The sequence below is a fragment of the Saimiri boliviensis genome, chromosome 1 (assembly GCF_048565385.1).
Source record: "Saimiri boliviensis isolate mSaiBol1 chromosome 1, mSaiBol1.pri, whole genome shotgun sequence".
In the NCBI taxonomy this organism is placed as follows: Eukaryota; Metazoa; Chordata; class Mammalia; order Primates; family Cebidae; genus Saimiri; species Saimiri boliviensis.
This window is the reverse complement of record NC_133449.1, coordinates 269,941,859-269,968,624: the sequence shown is the minus strand read 5'-3', so window position 1 is coordinate 269,968,624 and position 26,766 is coordinate 269,941,859. Positions and strand designations below refer to the sequence as shown.

Sequence of the window (26,766 nt, the reverse complement as noted above, 5' to 3'; positions counted from 1 at the left end):
GTGAGCCAGCATCGTGCCATCGCACTCCTGCCTGGGCGACAGTGCGAGACTGTCTCAAAAAAAATAATAATCTGAGAAGTGTTTCTATTTTCAGCATCAGCGTTACCTCCCAGAAGCTGGACAAAGACCGTTTACTGGGCCCCGTATTCCCATTTTTGTTTGGAAAGCTTAGCATCTTTCTCCCTGTCCATCCATGTGTGAGCACATATATGGTTGAAGGTGCCCATGAAGTCAACCTCCCAACTCCCCCAAAAGTTCTGCAGGACATTCTAGGTTTTGGTTTGAATGAACTTTGGGGTTTTTTAAAGACATAGTCTCACTCCATCACCCAGGCTGGAGTGCAGTGGCATAATCTCCACTCACAGCCACCTCTGCCTGCCAGGTTCTAGCAATTCTCGGACCTCAGCCTCCCAAGTAGCTGGGATTACAGGTGCCCGCCACCATGCCCAGCTAATTTTTGTATTTTTAGTAGAGATGGGGTTTCACCATGTTGGCCAGACAGGTCTCAAGCTCCTGAGCTCAAGTGATCCACCTGCCTCGGTTTCCCAAAGTACATGGATTACAGGTGTGATTCCCCCATGCCTGGCCTGAATGAACTTCTTTAGAGCGGTATAAAATGTTTAGAATTAGTCCCTGTCACATACTACCTGGAGTAAATGCTGTTTCACATTGTGCCCCTCGCCAGCACATTACAGAGGTGGTTTCTGTGTCAACATTTTCATTGTCTCTCATCAAATCAATGCTTAAGAATTATTACTGATTTTTTTTTCTATTGCTGTGTTTATGGATGCCTGGAAGTGATGGATTATAGATCACTTCATGTGACGCCAGCAGTGCAGATCTTTATGTTACCAAATCATATCTAGGGTGTGGGTGAATGGAAGTCAAAATTCAGAACAATTAGCCCAGTTAATTTTTTATTTGAAAATCCTTTATTCCAAGATATTGTTTGATTGATGCTTAAAACATTAGACAGTCTTTATTATTTAACCCTAGGGCACTATTAAGAATATTCTAGCCAGGTGTGGTGGCTCACGCCTGTTATCCCAGAACTTTGAGAGGTTAAGGTAGGGGGATCACCAGAGGTCAGGAGTTGGAGACCAGCTTGGCCAACATGGTGAAATCCCATCTCTATTTTAAAAATACAAAAATTAGCCAGGTGTGATGGCGGTTGCCTGTAATCCTAGCTACTATGGAGGCTGAGGCAGGAGAATCGCTTGAACCTGGCAGGCGGAGGTTGCACTGAGTTGAGATCACGACACTGGACTCCAGCCTGGGCAACAGAAAATTCTAATCTCAATATGGGTTGATGATTAGTTCTAACTTTCTTTTTTTTCTTTTTCTTTTTTTTTTTTTTTTTGAGACAGAGTCTCACTCTGTCGCCCAGGCTAGAGTGCAGTGGCGTGATCTCAGCTCACCGCAACCTCCACCCACTGGGTTCAAGCGATTCTCCTGCCTCCGCCTCCACAGTAGCTGGTATTACAGGCACCCACCACGCCCAGCTAATTTTTGTATTTTTTAGTAGAGACAGGGTTTCGCCACCTTGGCCAGGCTGCTCTCCAACTCCTGACCTCAGGTGATCCGCCTGCCTCTGCCTCTCAAAGTGCTAGGATTACAGGTGTGAGCCACTGCACCCAGCTATACTTTCTATTTTATGATGTCAGTTAATTAATTGCACCTGAAATCCAATGACCTGAACGTGGGGAGGGAGATACGGAAAACATGGCCTCGATGTGCTCTTATCCTGCCTCTGCACTGACGCTTATCTTTCTGCTGTTGCTGGGATTGGCTTTGCCAAATTGTAGATGTGAAGAATTGTAGAGTAAAAAATAAAGGATTCCCATCATGATTAAATTCTGTGCTATGATCATATTTGGGAAGACACAGTCTGGTGCCTCACATGGCTTGAAGACTTGGGAATTGTCAGTTGTCCCCTGCCCCCATCCTGGTTCCTGTGTACCTTCCCCACACTCTACAGCTACAAGGTGGGCCCTCAGAATTTGCCATTTAAGTACCATCTAGACAGGATGCTGCATGATGGGCAAGACAGGGCTGTGAGGGCTGAAGAACCTTTTTTTTGAGACAAGGTTTCACTCTGTTGTCTAGGCTGAAGCGCAGTGGCGTGATCATGGCTCACAGCTGTGACCTCCCAGGCTCAGGTGATCCTCCCACCTCAGCCTCCTGAGTAGCTGGGACTCCAGGCCCGCACCACCACACCTGGCTAATTTTTGTATTTTTGGTAGAGACAGGGTTTTGCCACATTTCCCCAGGTTGGTCTCCAACTCCTGGGCTCAAGAGATCTGCCCACCTTGGCTTCCTAGAGTGTTGAGGTTACAGGCATCAACCACATGCCTGGCTGAGAGCTGAAGAGTCTTGAGGGTCCACAGTGAAAACTGCTTCCACAAGAGGATTTACATCAGAGCTTCCTTACTCTTGGCACAAGGAGATATGTTTTTGTTTCTTTCTTACTAATTGTATGCAGCTCCAGCTCAAAGGATAATTTTTGTTTGTTTTCACTAGAATAAAGAAGATGTTTGCTTCATAGTCTTGAATAAAAAAGAAGGCTCAGGTCTGGGATTCAGTGTAGCAGGAGGGACAGATGTGGAGCCAAAATCAATCACGGTAAGTGACAAAGTCACGAGGCTCTCGGGAAAATCCCTCCTTAAGCAGCCTCAGAATGTGATCAGGGCGCAAATTCTAATCAGCAGGTTCAGAGATTGCTGGGTTTCGTTCCCTGCCACCCACATAAAAAGGGGAAAGTGAGAGTCATAGCACGTAAGGTTTTCGTTCACAAGAGTTTTGCTCTTGTTGCCCAGGCTGGAATGCAATGGCATGATATCGGCTTACTGCAACCAACGCTTCCCAGGTTCAAGCAATTCTCCTGCCTCAACCTCCTGAGTAGCTGGGATTACAAGCATGTGCCCCCATGCCCAGCTAATTTTTGTATTTTTAGTAGAGATGGGGTTTCGCCGTGTTGGTCAGGCTGGTCTTGAACTCCCGACCTCAGGTGATTCACCTGCCTCAGCCTCCCAAAGTGCTGGGATTACAGGCATGAGCCACTGTGCCCGGCCAACAAGCATTGTTAACACAGAGCTGACATGACGTATAGGCCATTTCCAATACCTGGAAATACAATTCGCTATATCCTTATCATTTGCCTAAATATTTTAAGCAGCAAAAAAATTAGAATCAACTTGCCAAACTTGTGTTTGCTTGTACAGTTATTCCTTTCTCAAAAACAGTCACTCATCATTCAAAAGCCTCCGGGACCATCTAGAGGGTCACCTTCACTGCATGAGCCCAGGCCTCATTCATCTTCATATTCCCATTGCCTCCTGGATGCCAGACACGTGTCAGACACTAATGAGAAGTTGAGTTAAAAAAAAATGTGTGCAGTCACTGGCATTGATATTTGTGATCCATCCCCCACATTGAATTTTTTTGTTATAAAGCAGGTGTGTGTATGATTTAGAAAAGTTGTCCTTAGGAAGTTCCTTTACTACAAGGCTGGGCACAGTGGCTCATGCCTGTAATCCCAGTACCTTGGGAGGCCGAGGTCGGCAGATCACTTGAGGTCAGGAGTTCGAGACCAGCCTGGCATATGGTGAAACTGCATCTCTACTAACAATACAAAAATCAGCTGGGTATGGTGGTGTGTGCCTGTAACCCCAGCTACTTGGGAGGCTGAGGCAGGAGAATCACTTGAACCTGGGAGGCGGAGGTTGCAGTGAGCTGAGATTGTACCACTGCACTCCAGCCTGGGTGACAGAGTGAGACTCAATCTCAAAAAAAAAATAAAAGTTCCTTTACTACAGATATGCAATTAGTTACTTTCTCAATTTTACTGGAAATCGTAAGTGGATCTGGCTTTTGTTCCCTTTGCTTTTCCTTGTCCCAGGTCCACAGGGTGTTTTCTCAGGGGGCAGCTTCTCAGGAAGGGACTATGAACCGAGGAGATTTCCTTCTGTCAGTCAACGGTGCCTCATTGGCTGGCTTGGCCCACGGGCATGTCCTGAAGCTTCTGCACCAGGCTCAGCTGCACAAAGATGCCCTCGTGGTCATCAAGAAAGGGACGGATCAGCCCAGGCCCTCTGCCCGGCAGGAGCCTCCCACAGCCAACGGGAAGGGTTTGCTGTCCAGAAAGACCATGCCCCTGGAGCCTGGTGTTGGTAAGATAATCATTTCAACAACCCGCAGGGCGGGAGCTACTGCGGAAAGAGGAGGTTCTGCTTGAACATGAAGGAAAATAATGGCTAAATTCTGGACTCGAAAAATTAAATGTAGGCGAAGTCTAATGTGTTTGGATGCTTCTTGCAAAAGCAGTGTTATACGTTAGAAAAATCCCCCAGTAGTTCAAGCTAGACTGTGGAAGATTTCAAAGGACTGCTTAGCAGTTTCCCTAAGGGTCCTAAGACAGAATTTGTTTCCTAGTCACACCGTCTTGTTAGGACTGGTAAGAAAAGCAGGAAACTATTGTGATGGGGAAATGAATCAGTGTTGAGGGAGAAATTCCAGAACCAAGATTTATCCTTGGGAAACAGCAAGGTTGTATTCTTTCCTGGTTTAGAAGAACAGAAGGAAATGAAGGGGCAAGAGTGTTTTGTGTCTGAAAACAGACTGCAGCCTTAGTCAACCAAGAGCTTACTGGAAGAGGTTTCAAAACAGATTTTCTATGTACCATCCAGACTCAGAGCCTCAGAACCACGTGCAGCGTCTGTTTCTCCAGTGCGCGCCGTTTAATGCCCTGTTAAGTACTGCAGACACGTGGAGTACCGTTCACTTTGGCGTTCAGGGATAATGTCTTTTTTTAGTCGAGAGAGCAAAGCAGAGCTTGTGGGTCAGGCATTGCCTTTAGGGAAGGGCCTTTTGTTCTTTCTCCACATCTCTCTCTGATAAAGTCAGGGGTAGCTGGATTCCTTTCTACAGCTTGGCTTACGTGTGGCCTGAGCTGTTTATAGTCCTTGCTGAAAATGGCTCCGATTTCATGGAACAAATGAGGAACACTCTCGTCCAGATGCGTCCGCAGTCATGCCCCCAGTCTGTGTCAGTTCACTTTCCCTCTTCCAGAGGGCTGATGCTGTCCCCACTACAGGGAAGCACCTGGGTCCTCAGACCTCATCATGCTTGCCTTTCCCCGGGAACTGTCTCGACTGCTCAGTGGATTTTCAGTGGCATCCTAGTAGACTGTCAAAGGAAACCACTGGGCACTTAGTCCTCACAGCTGCCAGTTCTAGAGCCTCCTGAACTCAGAACTGGATGGTCCTCCTGTCACTTACAGTCACTCTGTATTTCTGCAGCAACTTCAGGGCCTCTGGCCTCAAAGCAGACCCTGCAGAGCTATGAAATGCTGAGCGCCTGGAGGCTTCATCTCGCTCAGATTCCTGTTCTTCAGTCTTCCTAAACCAGGTCTACCTGGGCCTAGCAGTTAATCCTCACCATACACTGACAGCGTCCAACTAGGGGCCTGGTGCAGTAGGCTGCACAGTAGAGATGCTGGAGCGCTTTCAAAGCCTGGATGCCCAGGAAATTCCGCAGCTCAATTAAATCAGAAATGCTGAGCGGTGGGAGCCACGCAGCTTTTCATGCTCCCAGGTGACTCCAGTATGCAGCCAGAGTCGAGCCACTGCAGTTGACCCATTTTCCTGTTGAAAAAGCATGCTGCTCCCAGCATTAGTAAATGTCCTTCAGACCCTGTGGAGTGGCTTTCTTTAAAACACAACAATGGACTGGTTTTTATGTCCAAAGAAGACAATGCTAGCTTGGCCTCAGCCCTAGTGAACACATGTGGTCCTTCCTCCGCATCCCAATCAACTAAGTGCGCCTTTGCAGTCAGCTGTGATGTCCTTGGCTGATAACGGCAGGTGAGGGAGGGAAGTACAAGCCAGTTTACAATCCTGATTCAAACCCAGCCCACCTTCCCCCACCCAGCACACGCGGCAGGCATCACCATGGAAACGCATCTCCCCACCGTGCAGCAGGATGCTGTCTGTGAAGACAGCCATAGCCTGGGGCAGGGTTTCCCTTGGCAGGAGCAGGAGTGGCAGGAGCCAGGGAGGCAGGAAGCGCAGGGTTCCTGGGCGCTTTGGGGTCCATTCTAACAGTCTCACGTGAGGCTGGGCATTTTGGTGCTGCCAAGTTTTGGTACCAGAGAGTGATGTTCTGCTGCCAGGGTTGGCAGAAAATCAAATTTGGAGTCCCCAGGTGTGACTCCCGTCCTCACTGAGAAGTGCACTGCCAGTGTGGAGGCTTAACAAGAGCACTTTGCCTTTGGGGGATTTCTGCTTGGGCGTAAAAGCCTTTGGCCAGCGCTTGCAGGAAACACACAGACCAGAGGATGCGAGCACAGCAGTAACTGCCGGGAGGGCAGCTCCGAAGCCGGGAGGCCAGCAGCGCTACTGGGCTCCAATGCTGTTAGAAGCACCTCAAGGTAGAGGGGACTCGAGGGTGCCAGGAGTACGTGGGGCTCGAGGTAATGCCTCCGGGGGGACTGGGACAGGTAGCATGATGAACAACCTGTCATTTTTGTCTTGACATACGCTGCCGCTGCAGGGAGAAGCATGGCTGTACATGATGCCGTGTGTGTGGAAGTGCTGAAGACCTCGGCGGGGCTGGGACTGAGTCTGGATGGGGGAAGGTCATCTGTGACGGGAGACGGGCCCTTGGTCATTAAAAGAGTGTACAAAGGTAACGTCCTGGAAAACTCAGTCAGCCTTGTATCACCTGTCATGTTTCCATGGATGTCTCAGTGAAAAAAAATCCATGTCTTCCATTTAGAAATCAAATTTGTTTTTAAAAATCTGAACTATTTTTAATGCTTTGTGACATATAAGGTTTATTTTGTATTGACACGTATTAACCCATGCCATCCACATGGCAACCCTATAGGGTGGGTGCCATCATGCTCCGCAGTTTACAGAAGGGGAAACTGAGTCACATAGGTCACACAGCTGTAAGTAGGAACCAGGCTACTGCGCAGGCAGTCTGGCACCAGAGCCCCTCTGGGTCCCCCTCTCTCATGTGAACACACCACACTAAGTAACACCATTAGACTCCCAGTCAGGAGTACTGAATAATGGCCAAGATCTCATTGACTTAAAATACTAAACTTGTAAATGCTAGATTGCAAGAAAGTAATACAGTCCAAGCATAGCCTTTGTGGGAAAAAAGCAAGATGGGAGGTATTATTGAAATGGTTGGTAAATACACATCTCTCTGTCAACTTGGATAATTGATTTTTTGGTCTTGGGCAGTTTTTCAAAATCTTAGATTAACAACTCATATGATTGTACTAATATTAAAAAGTATAATTGTATGGACAATATATGTAATTATACTTGAAAATAGATCAGAAACCATTTAAAGTTACGGAATGTAACAGAGTAAGTAGGTCAGCAAGTAACAAGGTTAATTCTTCTTGGCTAAGGATTGTTGTTTCTTTAAATGACCATCTAGTTAATGACCTTGAGACATTTCTACAATTGCATAGTAATCCCAAGGCCTCTCTCCACTCTTGACACCTAGTGTTAATACGAAAAAAAAAACAACAACAAAAAAAACTTTATGGATCAAAAGTGGAAATGAAGCCTCTGTGGTCAGTAGGCTGCATCCTTGGGGTGCAAAGGAAGCAGGGGATGAGAAAGAACTCTGCGCTGGAGGCTGGGGCTTCACGCCCACCCAGGAGCAGGGGCTGAGCACCCACAGTAGCCAGAGCGAGACATCTTGTGTTGCAGAGGCCTGGGACTTGCTCTTTTGCCAGTGAACTGTGATCACCACAAGCCTGCTTTACTTGAGTGGCAGCCAGGACTTCTGCTGCTCCCCACCCCTGGGGCAAGCAGAAGACAGGCATAAATCTGGAGTCAGGTCTCTGTTATGTGTGATGTGTGAACCAATAGTACCAGGGCAGGGTAAAGAGAAAACCTCAGACTCATCAAGTTGACTGTTCAAGTTGACAGAACAGCAGCAGGAGAAGAACCAGGCTCAGGCAAGCACGTGGCAACTCGACTGTAAGAGCCCTCGCAAGAGATGGCTCTTAGACTAAGGGTACAGGGCAACATCCACTGCCAGGAGACCTAACAAACAGGATGGCCCATTCACGATGGAGGCAGGAACATTACCCATCAAACAAGACCAAGAGGGTATTCAGAAGGAGCAAACAGATCCGTTTTTTAAAAAAAAAAAAAAAAAAAAAAAGCAAGCTGGGTGTGGTAATGCATGCCTACAGTCTCAGCTCCTTGGATTGCTTGAGCCCCGGGAGTTCAGTACCACTCTGAACAGCAGAGCAAGACCCTGCCTCTTTAAGAAGTAAAACTAAATGCACACACCCCCTTATTAGTGAAAATGGAGTTAAATATATTTTTTAATTAATGAATAGTAAAAAGGAGACTAAATCCATGTGAAGACAGAATTTGTAAAAACAGAACAGAAGAAACCATTAAAAAATGTAGTGTAGGAAAATAAAGAGATGATTACAAAAAGGTAATTGAGAGAGTTCCAGAAGGAAAAAATAGGATGAGAGGAAATATTTGAAGAAGTCATGACTAAGACTTTTCCAGAAGTGAAAAAGTGACAGGACTATGCAGACCAAAAAAATCATAAAAGGCAAAACAGTCTGAATTTATTAAAAAAAAAAAAAAAAACAAAAAACCCAAGCCTTGTTAGCCAGACAAATCACAAGGTTGAGATTGAGACTGTCCTAGTCAACATGGTGAAACCCTGTCTCTACCAAAAATACAAAAATTAGCCGAGCGTGGTGGCACATGCCTGTAATCCTAGCTACTCAGGAGGCTGAGGCAGGAGAATAGCTTGAACCAGGGAGTCAGAGGTCACATTGAGCTGAGATCATGCCACTGCACTACAGCCTGGGGACAGTGAGACTCCGTCTCAAAAAAATACACACAGCCAGGCGCAGTGACTCATGAATCATGGATTCCATGCCAGCACTTTGGGAGGCCAAGGTAGGCAGATCACCTGAGGTCAGAAGTTCAAGACCAGCCTAGCCAACATGGTGAAACCCGTTTCTAGTAAAAATGTAAAAATTAGCTGGGCATTGTGGCGCATGCCTGTAATCCCAGCTATTCAGGAGGCTGAGGCAGGAGAATCGCTTGAACCCAGAAGGCAGAGGTTGCAGTGAGCCAAGATCATACCAGTGCACTTCAGCCTAGGGGACAGAAGGAGACTTATGTCTAAAAATATATATATATATATATAAATATTTGTTATATGGCAAAATGTATAAGCAAATATAAAAATAAGTGATTAGAAGATACTTGCAGTATATTTAATCAACAAAGGGTTGATATATCCAGAATAGGCAGGGCACTGTGACTCATATCTATAGTCCCAGCACTTTGGGGACCAAGGTGGACAGATCTCTTGAGCCCAGGAGTTCAAGACCAGTCTGGGCCACATGGCAAGACTCCATCTCTACAAGACTCCATCTCTACAAAAAATACAGAAATTACCCAGGTGTTGTGGCACACACCTATAGTCCCAGCTACTCAGTAGGTTGAGGTGGGAGAATCGCTTGAGCCAGGAAGTCGAGGCTGCCATGAGCCATGATTGTGTCACAGCCACTCCAGCCTTAGTGACAGAGGGAGATTTTGTCTCAAAAAAAAAAAAAAAAAAAAAAAAGCAGAATATGTAAAGAACTATATAATTCAGTAAGAAAAATATAAAAGAAAATTTGGGTAAAGAACATAATAGAAAATTGACAGAAATTAAAACCTAGGTGGCCAAGAAATACAGGAAGATGCTGAAACTTAAATGTATCAAATGAAAAGTATAACTATGCTGGGTGCGGTGGCTCATGCCTGTAATTCCAGCATTGTGGGAGGCCAAGGCAGGCGGGTCATGAGGTCAGGAGTTTGAGACCAGCATGACCAACATGGTAAACCTCATCTCTACTAAAAATACAAAAATTGGCCAGGTGTGGTGTCGCACACCTGTAATCCCACCTACTTGGGAGGCGGAGGCAGGAGAATCACTTGAACCCAGGAGGTGGAGGCTGCCGTAAGCCGAGATCAAGCCACTATATTCCAGCTGACAGAGCGAGACTCTGTCTCAAAATAATATATATATATTAGAAATCATTCTTTTAATCTATCAAGTTGGCCAAAATAATAATCTCATACTATGATGTGTTGGCAAGGATGTGGAAAAAGGAAAGCACTCACTTTTTCTTCTTTTGCAAGTATATACTGGCTAATCTCTAAGGAAAATTTTAGCAGTGCTTATGAAAATGGAAGCTAAGAAACAACTTAAATTTCTCTCTGTAGCTGAATAAAATATATTCATAAAAAGGAAAGCTAAATAGCAGTTGAAAAATTTAAAATATTTAAAAATAAATTTAAAAAATAAATTACATCTCTGTCTCATATATATACATATATATATATATATATATATATATATATATATATATATATATATATAAAAGAACTGGGACCAGCTCAAAAACAGCATTGAATGAAAAAGAGCCAAATGCAGATTCTGCACTGTGTGACACCAATTCATCATAAGCATAAGGAACCTAAGAATATGTTAAACAGAAGCTATGCAAGACCTTTTTAGAAAAAAGCATAAAAGCTTTCTAAAGGACGTTTTTTAAAAATCTATGAGTAAATGGAGAGACATATCCGGCTCAAATCTGTTAAGATTCAGTTTGGCCTCATATAATAGGAAATCCAAAATAACAGTGGTTTAGACGAGAGAATTTATTTCTCTCTTGTGTAAAAAGTCCAAACACTGGCAAACCTTTGCTTTGTACAACACTGAATGTTTCCTAAAGGAGCAGTCCCCAACCTTTTTGGCACCGGGACTGGTTTTGTGGAAGACAGTTTTTCCACGGTGAGGGGTCGGGCGGGGGATAGTTTTGGGATGATTCTGGTGCATCACATTTGTGTACTTTATTATTACATTGTAATACATAATGAAATAATTATACAAATCACCACCATGTAGAATCCGTGGGGGCCCTGAACTTGTTTTCCTGCAACTAGACATCCCACCCGGGGGTGGCCGGAGACAGTGACAGATCATCAGGCATTAGACTCTCATAAGAAAATCCTTGCATGCGCAGCTCACAATAGGGTTCACGCTCGCGTGAGAATCTAATGCCGCTGCTGATCTGACAGGAGGCAGAGCTCAGGTGGTAATGCGAGCGATGGAGACAGGCTGTAAATACAGAGGAAGCTTCACTCCCTCACCCACTGCTCACCTGCTATGCAGCCCACCTTCTAACAGTCTGCGGCCCAGGGATTGAGGACCCCTGTCCTAGGGGGGTTCCCCTACTTCATCTCTTTCAGTCCTTCTAACAGCCTAGTAAGATAACCATTTTGCAGATGAGAAAACTGAAGTTTAGCGAGATTTGTAGCTTGCCTAAAGTTAGAGATTTGAGACGAAAACCCAGTCCCATTGCTCCCTCGGTGTGTGTCACACTGTTCTGGTTGGCTGGAACCCGCCCTTGTCCTGAGGCCCAGGTGAACACTCAAAATTTGTTTCACATAACCTGCTTGGGGCCTTTAGTTAATATGCTACAACAGGGCAGTGGGTACATATATTAACACAAGTAACTGGTTCTTTGGTCCTTCCAAAAACATAGCTCAAGAAAAGCAGTGACCAGGACCAAATCATTCTCCTGGGGCCCACTATGGGGCTGATATTGGTGAGGTCCCTCTCCTACTGTATCTGTCTCTATCATTAACCACAGAAAATGATTTTGTCCTTGGGTGGGTTGGATTTCTTCCAAGCTTTATTTTAATTTTATCATATAATACTTGATTTCAAGTGATTTTCAGTAATTTAGGATGAAATTGGCGAGGCACAGTGGCTCACATTTATAATCCCAGAACTGTGGGAGGCCAAGGCAGGCAGATCACCTGAGGTCAGGAGTTGGGAGACCATCCTGGCTAACACAGTGAAACTCCGTCTCTACTAAAAATACAATAATAATAATAATAATAATAATAATTAGTCTGGTGTGGTGGCAATCACATGTAGACCCAGCTACTGGAGAGGCTGAGGCAAGAGAATCACTTGAACTGGGGAGGCAAAGGTTGCAGTGAGCCAAGATCATGCCACTGCACTCCAGTCTGGGAGCCAGTGCAGTACTCCATCTCAAAAAAAAAAAAAAAAAGGAGGAAATCAATACATCTGATCAGTCTTTTGAGGTCTAATCAAAATTTCTGAGATAATTTTTATTTTCATACTTGGGAATTTTTCTTTCAATGCTGATTTTTTTCCCATGATGCCTCCATGGCTGGTGTACCTTTCTTCTTCACTGTCATTGTTTACAAGTTTATGTGTGAAATGCAGGGCTTCCACTTGCATTTTTTCAAAGCTCATACAAAGCTACACAAAGCTATAATGTGAAGATGCTGAACTCTGTAAGTCTCCACGGTCACTGATGAGCACGTAAGCAATCAATCACTGATTCTCAGAACTTGCATGTAGCAGCCAAAATCTGTTAACAAGAAGCTGACAGCCTGGGCAACATGAGACTCCATCTCTACCAAAAATATTAAAAAGTAGCCAGGCATGGTGGTGTGTGCCCATGGTCACAGCTACTCTGGAGGCTGAGGTGAGAGGATCACTTGAACCCAGCAAGGCGGAGGCTGCAGTGACCTGAGACAGAACCACTCCACTCCAGCCTGGGTGACAGAGACCCTGTCTCAAAAAAACAAAGTTGAGCCTCTTTTTCTATGTTTACGACTGTTTGGATTTTAGCTGTTGCTTTCCTTTGCCCAACTTTGTGTTGTTGACTTGCAGTTTTTTAGTCTGGATAGTAACCATTTGTTGATTAAATACATTGAAAATATCTTCCCCTTCTCGGTTGCTTTTTAATCTTGCTTATGTTTGTGGGGGGAAGGGCTAGAGTTGAATTGTTTGTTTTATGTAGACCAGTTTTATTTTTATGGATTTTTTTGTGTGTGTTCTAAGAAATATTTCTCTATTCAAGAATAATATATTTAGAGATTTTTCTCATTTAAGTTTACTTAGGATTTTTGAATACTGTGAAACTGTCAAGCCATTATTCTGTTTGTTTATTCTCACAGGTGGTGCAGCTGAACAAGCTGGAATAATAGAGGCTGGAGATGAAATTCTTGCTATTAATGGGAAACCTCTGGTCGGGCTCATGCACTTTGATGCCTGGAATATTATGAAGTCTGTCCCAGAAGGACCTGTGCAGTTATTAATTAGAAAGCATAGGAATTCTTCATGAATTTTAACAAGAACCTTTTTCTCAGTTCTCTTTTTTCTTTAGCAAATCAGAGTGACTTCTTTAAACTACAGGTTCTTGAAATGGCCAACGCTGGTACAGACAAGGACTAAAGTATCTGCAAGCTTGTGCTTACAACACATGAAGCTTGACTTTCTGTATGTGCAGCAGCGATGAAATGAACTCCAGAAGCCTTCTACCTGGATCAGCCAGGCCAGGAGGGTTCCTTTGTTCCAGTGCCTGTCCCCTACCTTTATGTTTACTGACGGGGATACGAGATGTGACATACCCTTCTTTATTTGAAACACTTAGCTAGACCTTTGATTCCTTCTTCCCAACATACCCAATCCTGGTGATTAGGTAACTAAAAGTCTGAGGGCGACACAAATGTCACACCTAAGAGGACTATCATTTTATATGATTTTGTAAGTAAATGACAGAATGCTTTTAGGCACATTCAATGGAAGGAGGAGCTGTAGGTCTGTATATGTTACCCTGAAAAGAGAAAGAGACTTAAAAAAAAAAAAAATGAATTAAGACCTGTTAGGCTGAGCTCAGGAATTATCCAAAAATGAAAAAGCAAAATAGAGTATTTTTTAGAGTGTAATGTATAACGTACATATGCAGAGTTCAAGTCAATAGGTTACTGATCACCATGAAGATGTATTGATCATTTCTATCTATCTCTAAAAGTGTAAGCCATAAGGCTGTTTTTACAGAATAGCACTTCTGATCAACTGTATTAAATAGCCATGAGCTTCACTGCTTAGAGGCAGCAGAAAGGTCAGCATCTGAAAGCACCTTACAAGTAGTTTTTGAACCTGTCTTGGTTAAGTGCTTGAATTCAAGACTGGTCAGTACAAGAGCAGGCAAAAATATCACAGTCACTGGGTTTCCATTTCTGTATTTTATGCACTCCAACCACAAATTTAAACTAAATTTTTAGAAATCAAGTATCTTTCTAAGTGTCCTTGGCTTTATAAACATAGACATTATATTTACAATCCAAATAGGGGAGCTTAATGGAATCCTTTGAGGAGACTGGTTCTTCTCCTCTTTCCCAACACGTTTAAGAAATATAACATTCTAAGTATTGGATCTCTTTTCTTGACCTAGTATAATGGCAACTGCAGTGACTTAAGTTTTTGCTGTTTTCATTTTCCTGCTTTGCAGTGTCCTCCTTTTGCCAAAAAAGTTTTCCTACAGAAGACTTGTGACTCATGCTGCTCGTGAAACTCACCTTGGCCATTCCTCCTCTGGCGGCATGAGCTGCTCCCCAGTAGCTATCCCCATTTGATGTTCTGTTCGTCGTCAGAGTTGGCTTTTCTCCTCTCATACCGTACCTTATTTTCTTAAATTCCAAACCCTCATCAGGTCATCAAGAGGAGGAGCAACATGGAGAAACAGGGTGAGTCAAGGTAAAGGAGCAGAACTACGTAGTTACAAGCCAGATCTTCAGCGGCACAAACCAACCCATTGAGTCCTGAGAATATGCATGGAGAATGCATTTGCCATACCTTGTATGCATGATGACACGAAAATTTTATGTTGGAGATACTACTTTAAATAACCTGCAGCCAGGGTCTATGGCTATGACCCCAGATTCATGGAGGGGCTTTAGCTATCAGCTTTGTACATCATTTTTCTAAATGACTAATCCCACTAAACATCTTTGAAGTTGGCCTGGAGAGGTCCTTCAGATGAGTGAAATATCTGGCCTGAGTTCAGATTTCTCATCAACCGGCAATACAAAGGAAAATATAGTACCAGAGTTAGTTAGAAAGGTCCGATTGATTTAACTTCTACTTTTCACTACAGTTACAGGTAGGATACTGTAGGAAGTCAGTGCAAGGTGCATGCTTGATTGTTTTTTAAGTCTCTGGGGTCGGTTTTGTGGTTTCTGCTTTCTTGCCTAAGACTATTTCAAGTCAACAATGAAAACCGCTTTTCGTCTCCACTCTTATAGCTGTGCCTAATAATAAGAAATGCACAGCCCTATGTGAACAGGAATTTCTTGCGCAATGTGGAGCGAATGGAATGGCCTCCTTCTGAGAGTCCTTAATCCTCATCTCTGGAGTACACGGGCGGACCTCTGGCTTACTGCATACACCATGCTAAAGTCATCAGTCACTGTATTACATCTTGCCAGAAGGTTTCCCTGGCCAGCAGTTGAAATTTAAGGGAAGAAGCAAAAGCTAAACTGTCTTTGACCCTAAGATAAAAAGCTATTTATTTGTCTTCAGTGTTCAAGGCATGACTAGTATTTCTAATTAGCCTAATTAATTCCCACGCTTCCTAAAGTGAACACTAATGGTATTGTCCTACTAAAACTGTCATTGTTCTTTTTTTTTTTTAAACTGGTCAGTCATTCACAATAAGCTATGAGGGTAAATATGTGTTATAACAAGTAAATCGTAGTTGCAAGAATATACCATGAAGATTAAAGTAGGTTGGGTTTCATTTCCATCTTCCCACACACATCTCATTGAATTTGATGGTTGACTTAATTGGCACCATAACTTTGTATGATATTATACATTATCCTTTATTTATGTAAAGTAAAATGCCTTATATATTAAAGAGTAAGTGCAATAATATGAAATAGCCTGTACATTCAAAAAATGTTGTCGCCAAGTTATATAAATCCACATCTCTGTAAACAACTTTTTAAAGTAATTTTAAAAAAATAAACACTCTGCTTACTACTTGATTTTTTTTTTTTTTTTCTATTTTGGCCATTATAGAGTATTATTGAGATAAGAAATGTAGATTTTCACCTAAATGAGTCAGAGGTACAAAGGCACCAGAACTCAAATTAGCCGTCCTTTTCCATGCCACACTCACAACCTTAACACAATCTAAAACTTTTTTCCACCTCAAAGTCTTACACTTGAACGTCCTACTGTTTACTGTTTTGAGAGGGAGTCTTGCTCTGCCACCCAGGCTGGAGTGCTGGAGTACAGTGGCGAGATCTCAGCTCACTGCAACCTCCACCTCCCAGGTTCAAGTGATTCTCCTGCCTCAGCCTCTGGAGTAGCTGGAACTACAGGCGCACACCACCACATGCAGCTAATTTTTGTATTTTCATTAGAGATGGGGTTTCACCATGTTGGCCAGGATGGTCTTGATCCCTTGACCTCATGATCCACCTGCCCTGGCCTCCCAAAATTCTAGGATTATAGGTGTGGGCCATTGCGCCAGGCCAAATGTCCTCCTCTTACCACAAGCTCCCAGCCTTCTGGTCGCTTACTCCCACTTCTTCATTTTCAGCAAGCCCCTGACAGTTTTCTCCCTATCAGAACTCCACCGTTCTATAGAACCCTAGCATAGCACAGCAATCTCTGCCCAGCACACAGGCTTAGATCCCTTGCCCCACTGTTCTGTTTTACCAGGCGATCCTGGATCTTTCCAAATAACCAGCATCTTGGTTCCTATAACCCTATTCCTAGAGAAAAATCCCACAACTAGACAGAACGGTGCTGCTGTAAATTCATGGGTTCCAGCCTTAACTGGACCGTTGCTGCCACTCAGCACTTCCTGCCTTTTCAGTTTTTTCTCACATTTTTCACAAGGACTAATGTTCTTTTTCTCAAAAACCCTACCCATTCACCTTCCCCCTCCTACTTGGGATGATCTAGGATCCTACTTCACAGAGCTAAATAAAAAGTATCTATATAAGTGCGTGTGTGTGTGTGATGGAGTCTCCCTCTGTCACCAAAGCTGGAGTGTAATGGCGTGATCTCAATTCACTGCAACCTCCACCTCCCAGGTTCAAGGGATTCTCCTGCCTCAGCCTCCTAAGTAGCTGGGATTATAGGCACGCGCCACCCCACCCAGCTAATTTTTGTATTTTTAGTGGAGACGGAATTTTGCCACATTGGTCAGGCTGGTCTCGAACTCCTGACCTTGTGATCTGCCTGCCTCAGCCTCCCAAAGTGTTGGAATGATAGGCGTGAGCCACCGTGCCGGCCTAGATGCCCTGGTTTTAAGATGGAGATACCAACCTACAGTAGCCCAAGGAAAAAGGCAAGCTGGCATCTTTCAGAAATCCCAGAACAGGACCCAGCATGTGACCTGGCCTCAGACTGGAGGAACTCTGGGATTCATGGGTTCTCATCCAGCACCCTCCCCACTTCAGGTTGGTTTCTGCTGGTCACAGTATCCTAATCCCCAGTCCTCACCTAGTCTTTACCTAGAAATCGCCTATGAAGGTCATTTGTCCTCATTTTGGCCCCATTCAGTATCACAGAGTTTCTCTGGACATAGAAGCTATTGCCTGCCTGATTTTCTATATACATCCTGAAATCAAAATTCTGATTGGTTCCCTCCTGCCTCTACTTGGGTAGAGCTTTTTCCGAGGAGACAGAGTTCTTGTCTGCATAACTCCCCTCCTTGAAACCCAATGAAATGAACAAATACAGAGGGAAACTCTAGTAGTTTTAAATGGAAAATAGCCACAAACTCATTATATGAAATGGAAAACTACATACCAAGTATAAGATCCAAATCCAGGCCAGGCATGGTGGCCCACTTCTATAATCCCAGCACTTGGGGAGAGTGCTGATAGATACTTGAAGTCAGGAGTTTGAGACCAGCCTGGCCAACATGGTGAAACCCCATGTATACTAAAAATACAAAAAATTAGCCGGGCTTGGTGGCGGACATCTGTAATCCCAGCTACTCAGGAGGCTGAGGCAGGAGAATAGTTTGAACCAGGGTGGCAGAGGTTGCAGTGAGCCAAGAATTGGCAACTGTACTCCAAGCCTGGGAGATGGAGTGAAACTCCATTTCCAAAAACTAAGATCAAACTGAAGGAGAACAATGAAATGAAATACAATTCTTGCTGACTGAGAGAGCATAGGTGGCATGCATCAGAATTCTGAAGACCACCACCAAAATCCTTAACTTGGAGAAAGGGGACTACTGAAGTTGAGCCCTTTAAGAAGCAGGCTGAAGGCCAGATGTGGTAGCTCACACCTGTAATCCCAGCACTGTGGGAGGCTGAGGCAGGTTGATTACCTCAGGTCAGGAGTTTAAAACCAGCCCGGCCAAGATGGCGGAACACCATCTCTACTAAAAATAGAAAAATGAGCTGGGTGTGGTGTGTGCCTATAATCCCAGGTACTTGGGAGGCTAAGGCAGGAGAATCGCTTGAACCTGGGAAGCTGAGGTTGCGGTGAGTTGAGATCGCACCACTGCACTACAGCCTGGGTGGCAGAATAAGACTCTGACTCCCCCCACCACACACACAAAACCAGGCTGAAGATGAACCAGAGTCATCTTCACGCCTCAGAATGGCAGGGAAGATGAGATTGAAGAAGGGGAATCATTTTCATCTTCCCAGACACCTAGTGGTCAGTCTCAGCAAGCCAAAGGAGTAACAGGAAAGGATATGGCCAGATTTGAGGGAAGCCCCCACATCGGACCCCGATTCAGTAAGAGATTAGCTGCCCCAGCTCACCTTACTCCATAAATTCCATGCCCACTATCACTCGACATACCGTCCTGATCCCTTCAAAACAGCTGAATATCTCAAAGACTAAAATCAGCTAGTACCCCAATTTCCTTCTCTTGTCCTAAGGGATGATTTGAACAACGCTTAAACACAGAGAGCTAAAGGATCCACCACTGACTGATCTTGAGCAAATGGCAGGCTTAGTAGAATTCACTTACCCCCATGAAACAATCAAAGTCAGCAAGGGTCCTACTTATGAATTCAGAACTGATAAAGAGAAGGGAGGAGAAGACGGAGTGAAACACAATTATGCGAAAGGCAGATTAAAAAAATATAACTTCGATCATGACTCAGAAAAAGAATTCTAAATACAAACTGTTCTGTCTTCTCAATGTACTTAAGTAAATGTGGCTTCTAAGAAGCACAAGCTTAAAAGAGCAGTAAGAAAACTTAATGAGACGAAAACAGATCTGGTAGAACGAAACCAATCACCTTACCAAAAAGCCACATGAGAAGCAACAAGTCAAATCAAATTGTAGACATCTAAGTGACATTGAAGATTAACTTGAAAAATCCTGATTACATGTTAGCCAATAGAATTCTGCAGTACATTTAAAGAAAATATGCACAACTGATGTTAATTCCAGGAACATGTAAACAGTTTGAATTTAAGAAGCTATAGACATTACATTAACAAGACAAAAGAGAAAAAGAATCATCATGAAAGATGTCCACAGGCCCGGCGCAGTGGCTCACACCTGTAATCCCAGCACTTTGGGAAGCTGAGGCAGGTGGATCACCTGAGGTCGGGAGTTCGAGACCAGCCTGGCCAACGTGGTGAAACCCCATCTGAACTAAAAATATAAAAATTAGCCAGACATGGTGGCACATGCCTGTAACCCCAGCTACTTGGGAGGCTGAGGCAGGAAAATCACCTGAACCCGGGAGGTGGAGGTTGCAGTGAGCCGCAATCGTGCCACTGCATTCCAGCCTGGGTGACAAGCAAAACCCCAAGTCAATAAATGAAAGAGGGAAAGGGGAAGGGACAGGGGAAGGGAGAGGAGGAGGGGGAAAGGAGAGGAGGAGGAGGAAGGGGAGGGGGAGGGAGATGTCAACAGACATGTTAAAGCCTACATCATGCTCTCATGGAGGAACTCCAGAAACATTCCCATTAGTCAGGAATACACATACCCACGATGCTGAAGAGTATTACTGTTGAAAAGCAATGTTGTGGAGGTCTAAGCCAATATAATTAGGTAAAATTTTATTTTTTGTAGAGACAGGGCCTCTCTACGTTGCTGGTCTCAAACTCCTCTCAAGTGATTCCCCCCACCTCAGCCTCCCAAAGTGCTTGGATTACAAGTGTGAGCCACTGTACCAGGTCCAATTATGTAAAATTCTAAAAACAGATATAAATAACAGAAGTATTATTATTTGCACATGACAAAACTTGCATACACATAAACACAAAAGTTCCAACTGAAAAACTACTAAAATAGTAAAATTCAGTACGGTGGCTACAAAATTTAACATCCAGCAAAACAATAAATAATAACCAGTCAGAATATATCATGGGAGAAATATTCTATTATTAATGCCAGCAACTGAAAACACAAATTTATTCTTAACAAGAACTGGCAAGACCTAAAAATACTACAAAACTCTATTAAGGGACGTAACAGACAACTTAAAAGGGGGATAAATGCACAGCTTATTTTTTTGCAGCGGGGACAAAGTCTCACTCTGTCACCCAGGTCGGAGTGCAGTGGTACAATCTCAGCTCACTGCAACCTCCACCTCTCGGGTTCAAGCGATCTTTCTGCCTCAGCCTCCTGAGTAGCTGGGATTACAGGTGCACACCATTGCACCCAGCTAATATTTTTTTTGTATTTTTCGTAGAGACAGGGTATCATGATGTTGGCCAGGCAGGTCTTCAACTCCTGACCTCAGGTGATCTGCCCACCTCGGCCTCCCAAAGTGCTGGGATTACAGGTGTGAGCCACCACACCTGGCCATGTGTATAGCTTATTCTTAGACAGGATGACTCAATACTATAGAGATCTTAAATAAGTCCAATCATAATCTCAAATTTTTTAACTTGACAAAATTATCCCGAAGTCCATCTGGTAGGATAAGTATGTAAAAATAGCCAGAGAAGAATTTGAAAAAGCAGAATAAGAGGGGAACTGGCCCTATTAAAATATTATCAGAAATTTATTATAATTAAAATGGTGGCTCCTGTGCTATAGAATTAGGCAAACCACCAGAACACAAACCCAAATATATAATAATTCCCAATTCAATAAAAAAGTGGCATTTAAAATCAGCAGCAACAGAACACCACACATACACCAATCATTCAATATATTCAATAACTGGTGTTGAAAAATTTTGGCTAGGTATTTTGGAGAGAGGAAAAAGCTAGCTCGTTTGCAACAAAATCCCTGACATCAAAATAAAATTCCCGAAGGGTCAAAGATTTAAAAGCAAGAAAAGAAACAAAAACATTCCAAAAAACCCCTAAATATATTGCTTTAATCATAAAGTGAGTAAGCTCTTCTAAGCAGGAAGCTAAATTCCGAATCTACAAAGCAAAAGACTCTCAATTTAATCAGACTACAGACAAACTAAAAACTACTGGGGGCTATCCCAGCGGATTCGAACAAGATGGCAGGAACACTGGCATAGTTTTCTATTCTTCCCATATCCTCACTGACATACCCAGGAAACACACACACACACACACATACACACACACACACACACACACACTTAAGATAGAAAAACACAGTAAACATCCACAACAAAACTAGATACAAAGGTATCCCCACAAACTCCAAAATATACAAGTGGATAAGGATATGACTACCAAGACCAATTTGATATCACCGTCTGTGCAAGAGTAGAAGAAAGCAACGCAGCAAGGGATGGCCCCATAACCCCACAAAATCACCAGGAAAGCTCAGAGGACCAGCGGGACAGCAGCAGCTGGGTGTGGAAGAGTTTTCATCCTCTCCTAGTGGACAAGTGTGTGAAGTCCATGATGAAGTAGGAAAGGGCTGTTACAGGCTATGAACTCTCAAAACCCCATACTGAGGAAAAACTATGGGAAACAATCCAAATTGAGCAGGACAAGAGCAAGGATGAAAAATAAAATTGAGTTAAAAGTATGTGAGGGGAGCAGATCCAGGTCTTTTCACTCTACAAAACAGAAGAGGGAGAGGCTAAAGTTAAGCTACTCCAACTCAAGTCTCTCTTCTAAAGAAACAGGAAAGGCAATTTCAAGTAAAAAGGAGTAATAGAAGATAATCTTAGGTTAGATCACATACAAAGTAGTTATAAGAAAAAAGAGGCTGAGGGCAATGGCTCACACCTGTAATCCTAGCATTTTGCAAGGCTGAGGCAGGTAGATCACTTAAGCCCAGGAGTTCGAGACCAGCCTGGGTAACATGGCGAGATCCCTACTCTGCAAGAAATACTAAAAAATTAGCCAGGCATGCTGGTACACGCCTGTGGTCCCAACTACTCAATAGGCTAAGGTGGGAGGATTGCTGGAACCCAGAATTCAAGCCTGCAGTGAGCCACGATCATGCCACTCAGTACACTCCAGCCTAGGCAACGGAGTGAGACCCCAATCTAAAAAAAAAAAAAAAAAAAAGTATAAGGAACAAATATAATCCCTACAGACAACAAAAGCACACCAGAAAGCTGTGCCCACAAAAATCAATGAGAACTATAACTCAATACCTCAGAATGAGCTAAAATAAAATATATCAAGATAATGACCTGGAATATGAATAATATAAACTGAAACCAGAAAGACTCAGAAATCAGCTATTAAAACTCAGGAAAAAATTAAAGATAATTTCAGAAAAGATGAGTCCTCTGGAAAGATCATTCCCAGTTGAACAAACCACAATGCCATAAGAGAAAGAGAAGAAACAGAAAGGACAAATATTTAAAGATCAGTAAGAAACAGAAGGAAAAAAACAGCGAAACAAAGATGGAAGATGCGTCCCCCAAAAGGAAAACCTGAACAAGTGAACAGAAGACTAAAAATTTTTATTTTTCTGAAACTGAGAATTAAAAAATGGTTGACACTACATGTTGAAAGAACACAAAAGGTACTTGGGAATACTGATCCAGAATAACCAAGAAGAAAACATTCTAGTAACATTGGAAAAATACCGAGGAGAAAATATCCCATGAGCATCCAGGCTAAAATAACAAGGCAATTATGAGAGAAAGAAAATCATGATCATATAATAATCCCAGTACTGTGTGACAGCAATGCTTTATGCTGAGAAAGAACACACTTCGGTTACTCAAAGAAAATGTGACTTAAGAACTTTATTGGCCAGGCACAGTGGCTCATGCCTGTAATGCCAGTATTTTGGGAGGCCCAGGTGGGCAGATCACAAGGTCAGGCATTCAAGACAAGCCTGACCAATACAGTGAAACCCTATCTCTGCTAAAATTAAAAAAATTAGCCAGGCGTGGTGGTGGACACCTATAATCCCAGCTACTCAGGCTGAGGAAGGAGAATGGCTTGAACCCAGAAGGCAGAGGTTGCAGTGGGCAGAGATCGCACCACTGCACTCCAGCCTGGGTGACAGAGCGAGACTCCACCTCAAAAAAAAAAAAAAAAAAAAAAAAAAAAAAAAAATTTTACCAGACATACTGACTTTCAAGTCAAAGGCTGCAGAAACTGCCATCAGCACACACAAATTCAGAACTGTTATTCTCACAAGCCCTTTCTGAAGAAACTAACAACAAATGAACAAGGCAATCAAAATAACTGGACAGGCAGTGACACTGGAAATGGTGACGAGCATTAAATATGTATTTACTTGAAGAGCTGAGACTAAAGAAGTGTTAAAAGGGAAAGATTATATAATGACTAATGTTCTTCCAACGCAGACGTAGCCCAACTACAAAAAGGGTAGTGGGGGAAGTGAGTGGACCAAGCATATAAAAAAGGTTTATTAAAAACTAATTTTTAAATAATAATATTGCTGGTATAGTGCTGATACTATTATTTTGAAAATGTGTGGAAACAAATGAGCAACTGTGTGGTATCTTATCATCACTCATTTCCATCATTCTTGGTATGGAAAAGTAGAAGACAGAAACACCCCATAAATTCTAAATTTGAATCTGAGTGTTGAGTGGGGTGGCTCATACCTATAATCCCAGCACTTTGGAAAGCTAAGACAGGAGGATCACTTGAGGCCAGGAGTTCAAGACCAGCCTGGGCAATATAGTGAGACTCAATCTCTACAAAAAATTTAAAAATTAGCCAGACATGGTGTCACATGCTTGTAGTCCTAGCTACTTGAGAGGCTAAGGCAGGAGGATCACTTGAGCCCAGGAGTTTGAGGCTGCAATGAGCCATATCAGGCCTGGGCAAAAGTGTGAGATCTTGTTCTTAAAAAAAAAAAAATGGAAGAAGAAAAAAGAAATTTCCATCTGAATTATCAATGTAAACTCATCAGTCATTTTAATTTTCATTTTTTTATTGTGGCAAAATATACATGTTCATCATCTTAACCATTTTTAAGTACACAGTTCAGTGACATTAAATCAGTACTGACATTGTGTAATCATCACCATCATTCTATCCCTGCAACTTTATCTTCCCACACTGAAACTCTGTGAGGTACTTTTTATAAACACATACATACACCACACAAACACAAATACACAAAATTTTCCACCAGAAGCAATGATCAAGGCAGTAGTAACAAGTATTCTGAAAGCCCAAATTACGGTCTTGAAACACCATCATGCTAAAGAAACCATGGCTTGTTGGAAAAAGACATGATTCCAGATACAGCGTAGGAAATATGCAAAATGAACCTGAAACATCTTGGCATACCAGAAAGTTATCAAAGACTACTAAAACTATAAAAGGGACTCCAGATCCTTGAAGAGAGTTCCACTAGCTAAAGACAAGACATGTTAAGCATTAACAGAGTTAATAACTGTAGTAGATCACTAAATGTATTGTGTGCTTCAAAATTGCCAAAAAGAACTGTTTTTAGTATTCTTAACATAAAAAAATAAGTTGGTAAGGTGATGGTTTTTTTTTTTGAGACGGAGTTTCGCTCTCGTTACCCAGGCTGGAGTGCAATGGCGCGATCTCGGCTCACTGCAACCTCCACCTCCTGGGTTCAGGCAATTCTCCTGCCTCAGCCTCCTGAGCAGCTGGGATTACAGGCATGCGCCACCACGCCCAACTAATTTTTTGTATTTTTGGTAGAGATGGGGTTACACCATGTTGACCAGGATGGTCTCGATCTCTTGACCTCGTGATCCACCCGCCTCGGCCTCCCAAAGTGCTGGGATGGTTATCTTAATTAGCTTGAATCTCCAACGTGTACAAAGACTGAAATATTACATTATGCCCATAAATATACATAATTATCATTTGTCAATTAAAAATAGAATGTGTTTCCATAAGTTCACAATATTTTAAAAATTAAATAGTTATTTTTGGAGGATGCCAGGGAACCAGCTGTATTTTGAAAACAGGTAAATAAACTATTAAGAATTATTCTACCTTCCCTCTGTGAATTATACTAAAATGTAATGTAGATAACATTTCTCCTTATAGAAATATTCTAACTAATAAAGAAAAAGAATTAAAGTATCATCACTTTGGCCAGGCACGGTGGCTCACGCCTGTAATCCCAGCACTTTTGGAGGCTGAGGCGGGCGGATCACGAGGTCAGGAATTCAAGACCAGCCTGACCAAAATGGTGAAACTCTGTCTCTACTAAAAATGCAAAAAATTTAGCCAAGCGTGGTGGCATGTGCCTGTAATTCCAGCTACTCTGGAGGCTGAGGCAGTGGAATTGCTTCAACCAGGGAGGTGGAGGTTGCAGTGAGCCGAGATGGCACCACTGCACTCCAACCTGGGTGACAGAGCAAAGACTCCGTCTCAAAAAGAAAAAAGCAAATAAATAAAATATCATCATTTTGCAAGTCTAATAAATCACAGGATCTAAGAATTGAACAGAAAGGCTGCTAACATTACAAAAGGAGAATATGAGACATGATGTGCTTCCTGGTGGAAGCATACACCACCACAGATTAAACAGCGTCACCTATACAAAGGAAGCTGAATCTGACTAAGCCTCTAGACCCAATGATCAATTCTTGGGAAATGCAGTGTGGAAATCAAAGAAACACCTTAAATCACACCATGTGGAAACCATCAACAAAATCCAAACTTTGGAAAACTCTACAGGACAAATGATCCAATTCCATCAACAAATATTTTGCAAAGGAAAAACAAGAGGGAGGGGAAAAGAAACCTATAGATTAAAAAAAAAAAAAAAACCCTAAAAGACCTATCAAATGAAACAATAAAACAGTATTATTATTAAAGATGCACACTGGATCAGGACAGTGCTGACCCGTAGGAAGACTGTAATTGGGAGGATGAACTGAACAGCTTCTCGGTACGGCTGGCAAGGTTCTATCTCCTGAGTGATGGCTGTAAGCATATGTGCTTTAGATTAATTCATTAATGTAAACATTTATGAGATTTTCCATTTATATTTTAATCATAAAAACTTTTAATAAAATGCTTATATATATTTCATTTTTGTAACTTACACATTTCATTTTATGTTAATTTGATCATACCATCTTAAAGTTAATATATATCAAATCTGACCACCAGACATACCTCTTTAGAAGAAAGAAGATGTCCACAAACTGCATTCTCAAGCAGTATACCTTACACTTTTCCGAATGTTAAAGAAATCAAAAGCAAAACTTGCCATATGCCAGCTCCTAAGACTGGGAAAACCAAGTGCATCATAGATACAGGCTTAAGTCATGGTGAATCAATACATAACAAGATCAATGGCTTTTAGAAAAATGAATAAAGAACACAAACAGGTAATTCACAGAAAAAATACAAATTACCAAAAGGCAGTAAATGACAATCCCTCAATAGTTAAGAGTAGGAGTGAGGACACCCTCCAGAGAGGTCCCCAACCCCCAGGCCATGGACCAGTAATAGTGGCCTGTAAGAACCAAACCACGCAGCAGAAGATGAGTTGCGGGCAAGCGAGCATTACCA

General features: G+C 42.8%; 1 protein-coding gene across 12 annotated transcripts in view; it reads left to right on the top strand.

Moving 5' to 3' along the window:
* Positions 1–15,921, top strand: part of PDZD2 (PDZ domain containing 2) — a 472,221-nt gene extending 456,300 nt beyond the window's left edge. For 11 of the 12 annotated variants that reach the window (XM_074386830.1, XM_074386827.1, XM_074386818.1 and 8 more), the window contains 5 exons: positions 2,521–2,622; positions 3,899–4,169; positions 6,296–6,427; positions 6,550–6,684; positions 13,053–15,921. In XM_074386830.1, coding sequence (XP_074242931.1) covers positions 2,521–2,622; positions 3,899–4,169; positions 6,296–6,427; positions 6,550–6,684; positions 13,053–13,219 — 807 coding nt within the window. In that variant the 3' untranslated portion in view covers positions 13,220–15,921. The remainder of the gene's footprint in view (positions 1–2,520; positions 2,623–3,898; positions 4,170–6,295; positions 6,428–6,549; positions 6,685–13,052) is intronic. The other variant, XM_039479513.2, reaches the window with a different exon arrangement.
* Positions 15,922–26,766: the final 10,845 nt, after the last annotated feature.